Genomic DNA, 8,793 nt, shown 5'->3' on the forward strand with positions numbered 1-8,793 from the left:
ATAGAAACATAACGTTCAGAAATAACCCGGTTATTTTTTCAAGGGCTTTGTCTTTTCTACACACTTTTTCACCATATAGAGAAGAGAAATTTGATTTTAATGTTAAATTAATACATATATTTTTTCTACTGGGAAAAACATATTCCTTCCTTTTTGGCAAACTATGACACATAAATTCCCTAGAGTCTTACATAATGCACGTGCATTTCTACAACACCAGCACAGCAGTCTATTCCACTTCTTAGCAGGTCATTTCTCATTAGCTAGTTTGTGTCTGGGTCTCACTGACTCACCAGAGTTGAACCACTTGTCCGAAGGCACCAATGGACACATCGGTGATGGAATCCCCATTTAAGTCTCCATAGCCATCCAAGGATCTCCCAAAGTACTGAAGATGGCTCCTAAAGGCTCCATCGGATCCCAAGATTTTCTAAGAAAGCGAGTTTGACATGAAATTGTAGTGCACAACAACTGAAACAAGAAAGTAGCAGGCTCTGCATTGCATTATCATATTGTCTATCTAGTCGCTTTTCAGGTTGTTTTTATTCTCCACAAAATTCCATTGGTTTTTCAGTCATATTATCTGACCTTTGTATCACTCTTACAGCCACATTTTCAAGGAAACAGCATGGATCTTTAACATAAAATCACAAATCAGCACAAAACAGTGAAAGATTGGTGGACTAGAAATGAGTTGGTGCAGTTCAGGTCCTGATTCCTGTCCTAGCTCTCTTCCTTCAGGTCTGACTTCCCTCAGGTCTCACCCTTTTCAGTGATGCCTCCTTAGTCACCCTTTCAACCACCTGATAATTCCCATCCCTGAAATTTTATTCCCTGTTTTATTTTTCTTTTTATTCTTTAGCCGTTATTACTATCTGGAACACTTTATGTTATTTACCTCTTTTTTATATCTGTCTCCTCCATTGTAATATAAGGTCCACAAAGGGCAGAATTTCATCTATCCTCTTCTTTATGGCATCTCCAGGTTCTAGAGCAGTGCGTGGCACATAGTAAAAGCTCACTAAATATTTTTTGAGTGAATGAATGAAGTTATAAAATAAAGGGGCTGGATTGGATGGCCTACGTGATAATCTCTAGCTTAACATGATGATATACACATGTAAACACATCACCATGCCACTCATGAGTTACCTGGGAATACTTCATGCGAATGGTGTCTTGATGACCATTGTAAACGTACACAGCTCCAGAGTTCTGATTTTCTAACGGTGAACCAACAATCACATCATTAAAGCCGTCCATGTTGATGTCAGAAAGAGCTGCAATCGCTGAGCCAAACCGAGCATTTTCAATGCTGTCGGGGCCTTCAAGAAAATGGTGCTGACTCAACAGGCCCTTGCAAGGGGGAAAAACGATGATTACAGTAAACCTCACAACTTGTATAGTTAAAATTCACAGCAATTGATGACCAAACCAATTTTCAGTATGTTAAAAGTGAATAGGGTTTTAAACTTAAAATTCAATATTCTCTACTTATGATGTGAATGTAAGAATTTCAGTACATAAGGCCAGAGGATACCTGCTCATAAACCAAGGTGAAAGGAGGTAATCCTTTTTACTGTAGCTGAACGACCTACATAAAAGTATCCCTTCCTTTGTCTTCTTTTTCCCTCAGTATTAGGATCTTCACCTGTTTGCAAACCTTTGTGATTTTAAATTTTAAAATGGTGAAAATCTACCAATATCTTGAAGGAAATTAAGGCAGACACAAAAGAAAATAAAACACAATATCTTAATTTAGCTTTACTTAAAAATTACTGAATAGTGGCATTATTATAATGGTATAGGAAGTGAAAAATGAGATTGTTAATACCCCATTATAAGAATAACTAAATAATTCTGCCCAAAGAAAAGGACATTTTCTTGTAAAATACAGTTTTTTCTTTGGATTTTGTAATCAAGTATGGAAATATTTTATGACTTCACGAGAAAGCAATGAGCCTCAACCATGACATGTTGATTCATCAACCATCAGTGTTGATTTTTTTCTCTCCTATCATAATCTTATGGAAATTAATTTGTTCCTGAGTTTTATAAGGTATTAGGAGATCTTTTCTTCTTCAACAATTAATAACTTAGAATATTTTATAAGCAAGAAATATTTAAGAAACTGGGCATTTGTTAAATTTTCAAACATGCAGATATGTCCTTCCCTCCTTGTATACTCAATTATACATTCTTTATCTGTGTAATTGCTTTAGAATTGTTTTAACTGCTTCTGTTAAAAGGTTAATTTTTACATTAATTTAAATAAATAAGGTAGGGCAAAATATCACAACTAAATATAATCTTTACTGTATTAACTTCAGCTTCTCTTTTCCATCCTTTCTCCTCTATAGTAATCTAATTTTTTATGTCAACCTGTGTCTTTAATTTAGTTTTCCTCCCTGGTTTCACTGAGTTCACCATACTTATATGCATGAATTTAGAGAGTTCCATCTACAAGCTGGAAAAACTGTGCAAGGACTGGAAATTCCAAGAGTTGGACATATACCTACATGTTACACTAAGCAATGGAATTTCCTGAGAAACTAATGTAGAAAGCATCCAGGATTATATGGAGGTTTCCAAAGTGCCTAGTCCAATTTGTCTTTCTCACTGTAAAATGATACAAAGATAGTATTACCTTGTCACTGTTATCATTTTACACCAAAAAACTGTATGAGTACTTGGGAAATACACAAATGTTTGTGTATGTGTGTGTGTGTGTGTTTCTGTGTATTTCAAAAATGATGTGTATCATAGGTGCTGACTGTCAGCTCTGTACTCCATGACTATGTATAATCAATTACAAAAATTAGGATAACAATTAAAACTAAAAAAAAATGATGTGCATCTATAATGCTTTATTTGTTATTGCAATATATATTCAAAGATCTCTCGTGGAAAATGGCAGTACACTACACATTAAACTCTAGTTTATATATAAAAATCTAATGTGATTTTTAAAATCATAACTTGATGACATCCTCAAAAATGATGATATAAACTATACTATATATGCAAATGAATTATGATTCAATAATCATACATTTTCTTTCAAAATGCTGATTAACTTTTATTGATTAATACTAAAGCAAATTAAACTGTCAGTTTAATTTTTTTTTTTTTTTTTTTTTACCTTTGTGAGAGTAAACAGGTAGACTCTTCCTTCCTCCTTCTTTAGGTCATTCATATACATTGGTGCACCTACCAAGAGCACATCTGTAATGGTGTCCTTATCCACATCAACTGAACACAGCACACTACCAAAATAGGAGCCAATCTGAAGTAATAAAACATATTAGCTTAAATAGGAGCCAATCTGAAGTAATAAAGCATATTAGCTTTAGGGTTCCTAGGATTCATATACTCCTAATATTACACTGAAATTTTACTCATTCAGTACACAAAAATTGAGTATTTATTGCCCACAAAGTGTTAGGGAGATAAAGTTGGATGACACAGTCCCTTCCCTCAGGTTGTATCATCACCCAACATTTGGTTCTTAAACCTTACTGTGCCCAAGAATCACCAAGAAAGTGTCTTACAAATACAGATGACTGAGACTCATTTCTAGAGATTCTGATGCAACATCTAGGATGTGATCCAGAAAAGAGCATTTTAAATAAGTCCTTATATCTGATGTCAGTGGGCCAAAGACCACACTTACAAGACAAACCCTGAGTAGGCCTGTGAGATGTGTTGTAGAGAAAGACAGGAGGGGTAGAGACAGAGGGAACAAATAATTGGGCTTCTATGGTAAAATATATGGTAGTAGAGGCAAGTCCCCAGAATGCTGGGTGATCAGATTGCAAGGGAGTCAGGAAGGCTTAGAAAGATGAAGTATTATTTGAATTACATCTTAAGGAGGACAAGGGCTTTGTAGATACAGAGGAGTGGAAAGCATGACTGATGTGCATGTCCATGACATGGACTGGGACAGCTGAGTAGCTCCTGGATAGATCAGGATGGGAAGACCAGGTGGAGATAAGTGAAATAAGAGAGGCTGGGAACTGGAATGTTCATCTCATTCAGCAATGTTCAGTGCATGCCTATGTGAACACCTTTTAAGGATTCAGAAATGAATAAGTAATGATTCCTTCCATAACACTTTCACTGTTATTCTCAAAACAAAAACACCCTTCTTTAAAATACTAAAGAGGAGGGAAGAGTATGTGACCATAGACAGTTAGTGGTCAGGGAAGTCAAGAACTCAGGTCTTACTTCTAGAAAATCCATAGCAACAGCAGAATCAGACTGAATCCCAGAGAAGAGAAATCTGTGGTTAGTTTCTCCAATTCAAAGAAGGAAACCATGTTATATTGGTTGTCAGGGATCAATGGAGCTCATTTCAAATATGTGCCATGCCCAGGGGTCAAAACTACTTAGTAAGGAAACAGGAAGTCTCTAGCAACAGGCTTTTGCTGATGTGGGCAATAACTGGGATTCATCATAGGTCCTAACTACCAAATTGTCACACAGCATTAGAAAATGGCGGAGAAGAGCTATCATTTTACTTTTAGAAATGTCAAAGCCAACAGGACCCCTTGACAGGCTGAGATGTAGAAGCTCAGTCCTTAAAATGTTATACTGTTCCCTTTTTCTCATTATTTCTCTTCCAGATCCTTGCTCCTATTGTGGGCTTGCCTACAAAGTGGTGGTTAAGTGCCTGCCGTCATGACTAAATCATACCCATGTATTATTAATTCGGGGAGTCAAAAATATGAATAGGATGTGACCCAACGGCCCAGGCTTTGAGGCCAGACAGGATTGGGTTTTAATGACAGTTCAATCAATTAAAGCTGTATGACCATAGAAAGCTGGCTAAACTCTCAGTAACCTTCAAAAGGGGACAGTAGATCTTTTCAGTATTGTGACAATTTAAGGAATATATAAATAAGCTCAGATTTCAGAGCCAATCATTGAGTAGGCACCCAGTAAATGTTACTTTCCATTTCTGCCCATCCAACTCCCACCTGCCCCTTTGTCCATAAAATTAATTACACATGTTAAACAATGAGATTTACCTGGTCACCTCTGTGAGACTGAATAACTGTGACATTGCCATTCTCGTTAACACTGTATAACACTATCTGGCCTGTATAATTTGCCCGAGGAGCACCAGCAACAAAGTGGACACTTTTTCCGGTAGAAATTGCAGCCACGGAATAACCTAGGAGAGGAGTCACAGAATGAGCACCACCGAATATCTCAGCCAGATAAGGCTTGCAAAGTTAGAAGAGATGATCAGAGGTCCTTATTTGTTAGATGTGATGCACAGTTCCTAGTGCTCCTGAGCATATTGCTAAGGGCACGGCTTCCATTTTCTAAGAGAAATTGCTTCTGTCTTTGACCTGCAGCATTTTCCTCCATGGATGGGACCCCTACCTACAAAGCTGGCCTTAGATTCTGGGTTGTCCTCATCAGCCACCTATAAACTTGGCACTCAACAAAAGTTTCTTGAATGAATGAATAGTTGAGTTTAAAAGGTAGTGTTGTACAGTGGAAAAAAAACACAGGGCTTGGAGTTAGCCCCAGGTTCAAATTCTAAACTTGCCACTTAGTAAGTTGTTTAACTTTAGGCAAGAAATTAACCTCACTGGCTCTCAAAGGTAAAATGGCTCTGAAAGGGTTGTTGGAAGGATTTAAATGTTTATTTAGATAAATTAGCCAGCTCAGGAACTGTCCCATAGTAGGTACTCAAAAATCAGTGGCTACTTATAAGAAAAAGAAGACTAATAACTCTAGTGTGGCTGCCACTTAGTGTATTGGATTCTATAAATTGTTTTCATTTTGAAGAAACACAATCATGATCCGGGAATTACAATTGCTTAAAAGCCAGAAGAGATTAGTGAATATAACATAGTGTTTCAGTAAGTAGTTATGGGTTAAAGCCAGATTGGCAAAGAGGCAACATATATATGTATATAGTTGACCCCAATATCCACTGGGGGATTGGTTTCAGGACCTGTGAATACCAAAATCTTCAAGTCCCTGATATAAAATGATATAGTATTTGCATGTAATCTATGAACATCCTCCTGTATACTTTAAATCATCTCTAAATTACTTATAATACCAATACAATGTGAATATTATGTAAATAGTTGTTACACTGTATTTTTAAATTTGCATTATTTTTTATTGTTGAATGGTTATTTTTTATTATTTTTTTCCCTTGAGTATTTCTGATTTGCAGCTGGCTGAATCTGCAGATGTGGAACCCTCAGATACGGAGGGCCAATTGTAATATATACGATCATTAGATGACAATTCAAGGGCTTTGCTGCACTGATTCTGAGATTCAACAATGAGCTGGTTCAAAGAAACAGAACGTAAGTTTGCTTGAGCCAAATACTGCTGTGCGTTACCTAAATATGAACTGTGATTTCTATCTTGCAGAATTTGGTCAAAGGCTTGTTTAGGAAAGGTCAAATGTCCATGAGATGTCTCCTGCACAAGAGTCCCACTCCAGCCAAAAGCTCCCACTGCACCCAGCATCAGAATATCCTAAAATAATTGAAAGATGAAGATTATTAAAACAAATCACCTTTAAAGCATAAGAATGCAAAACATTGTAATAAACTGTCTAGATTTAAGAAAAAAAGCTAAGCATGCTGAAGTAAAATACATATGTATATATATTGATAAAGCTCAGAATTGTTTTAATATATTTTTGCTGGATTCCCATGGCTATGTTATCTTGGGATTTATTTAGTATGACATATTCTGTAGATAAATCTTTGTAATAAGCTGTGGTACCGGATGGGTACATGCCATGTTCAAATTTCTGTTCAAAGGCATGCAGTGGCAAATGCTGAATGCTTATGATTTTTCAGAAAGGAGGCAGCAGTGAGCCTCCAGTCTCTCAGATTCATAAAAAAGCTCCCAGCAGGATATGAGACATGCTTGAGAAATGGGAAATGCTGATGACAGAGGAAAGACAGGGATGCTGCTGCTGTCCCAGCCATGACTTGCGAGACCTTCTTCTGACCTATTCTATTTTCAACTTTTTTCCTCTTTCTTCTTAACTCCTTGTCAACTGTTCCTTTATCATCCATATCCTGTCCCATCTATTTGGTAATAGCACAGCTACAAAAGACACCTGCAGCTGTGACATTCAACCTACTGGAAGGGAAATAACCAGTGGTCAGCACTGGGGAGGGCCCAGGAGGACAGGCTACTCTGAATTGGCTCAAAACCCAATCTGAATATTCAGAGCTATAAATTCATCGCAGAAGGCAGGTTTGGCCAGGATGGGATGTTACTTTTAAGTTTTTGATCTTAGAAAACATCAAGGATATGATTTTAGATTAAAAATTATAAGCCATTAAGACATAGCAAATAAGGAAGTGCTGTGTCCCATTTTGAGGTTAAGTGGCCATGAAATTATGTGAATAACTGTAATAAAATCAGGAACTCTGAATCTGGGGTGCATGAATGGGCTTCAGGGCATGTACGAAAACCTCAAGAAAATGTGTGAAAAATTCTCTGTGTGCTCATCCATTTACATTTTTTTTCCCTATGCGGAAGATCCATAATCATTATGAGCATCTCTAAAGACTGGTGATCCAGAAAAAGTTAGCACCCTTTATTCTAGAGAGAGAATGAACTGTTCTTTGTCCTTTGATCTGCTGATCAAACACTCTGAGTTCATATTGTTCCCTCAGTATTTCCCAGGGTCTCACAGCTCTTTGCTCCCTTCACTACCTCACTTGTATCCTGAGCAGAATTAGAATCGGAGGTCTGGGGGGGGGGGGGGATGTTCCTAAGGAAGAAGAATGGACTTCCCTGACCTAAGAAGATGAGGTACACTCTGACCCCATCTCACAATTTTTCCTGACTCCTTACTTTTTCAAATATTTTCTGTCTCTGCTCTTAGAAAAAGATAATACAGCAACTCAGAGTTCAACAACGACAGTGATGAGAAGAGTTTGTGTTTTTAACAAATGTTTCCAGTAATTAATTGATTCAAAGAAAATTCTTGCAGGGATAATACCTTGAATTAACATAGTGCCTGTGCCCTGGAGCACTCAAAGGCCTTCTTGTATATTATCTTCTTTTTCCCATACAAAATCCCTCTGGAATAGGGAAAGGAAGGAATTATTAACCTTCATTTTCTAAGATGGTATATAAGCAGCACAAAGAAATTAAATGACTGTGACTAGGAATCAGCACTGTCAGTCACTAGATGGCCTTTTTTCCTACTTTATGTATAAGGCTATTGTGTCCAGGAGTGTTATGCCAAATGACAGCGTGGCTTGACATCATCAGATATACACACATTTTGAGGAGAGTAATCTGCGCTGAATCCTACTTGTGACATTTCCATCTGGAAGTTGTCTCCTCCTTGAACAGTACCTGGGAAAATCAGTTTTAAAACTTATATTACTGTCAGCAATTTTAAATCAAGTTTTCAAACATGGGCTCACATGTACACACACACACACACACGCACACACAAGTGCATGCACACACGCACACAGTGTTCTGATGTTCACCCAAAACTATAGAGCTGGTGGATTCTGGGGAGGAGAAATCACTAAGAAAGTGTTTTAGCAGATTATAGAAGTTCACAATACTTTAAAGTTGGCATTAATCTTAATTAGCATTAATGTGTTTAATGGAACATTTAGAAAGTTCCTGATGTCAAAGAACACTCAACAAAAAGGTATGAGGTAAGGTGAAAACTGAGGTGAACATTTTAAAAAAAATTATAATTACTAGCTAAGAAACTGACTGAATTTTTATCTTTTAAATATTGGTATAAACAAATGCACAAATATCTCA

General features: G+C 36.9%; 1 protein-coding gene across 1 annotated transcript in view; it reads right to left on the reverse strand.

Annotated features, from left to right (window-relative positions):
* Positions 1 to 8,793, reverse strand: part of ITGA2 (integrin, alpha 2 (CD49B, alpha 2 subunit of VLA-2 receptor)) — a 100,383-nt gene that overhangs the window by 24,545 nt on the left and 67,045 nt on the right. The window contains exons 10-15 of the mRNA XM_008573525.1: positions 8,288 to 8,364; positions 6,375 to 6,513; positions 5,031 to 5,176; positions 3,143 to 3,286; positions 1,153 to 1,356; positions 294 to 430 (exon numbers count right to left, since the gene is read on the reverse strand). Coding sequence (XP_008571747.1) covers positions 294 to 430; positions 1,153 to 1,356; positions 3,143 to 3,286; positions 5,031 to 5,176; positions 6,375 to 6,513; positions 8,288 to 8,364 — 847 coding nt within the window. The remainder of the gene's footprint in view (positions 1 to 293; positions 431 to 1,152; positions 1,357 to 3,142; positions 3,287 to 5,030; positions 5,177 to 6,374; positions 6,514 to 8,287; positions 8,365 to 8,793) is intronic.

This window comes from Galeopterus variegatus, unplaced genomic scaffold (assembly GCF_000696425.1).
Source record: "Galeopterus variegatus unplaced genomic scaffold, G_variegatus-3.0.2 Scaffold930, whole genome shotgun sequence".
Lineage (NCBI taxonomy): Eukaryota > Metazoa > Chordata > Mammalia > Dermoptera > Cynocephalidae > Galeopterus > Galeopterus variegatus.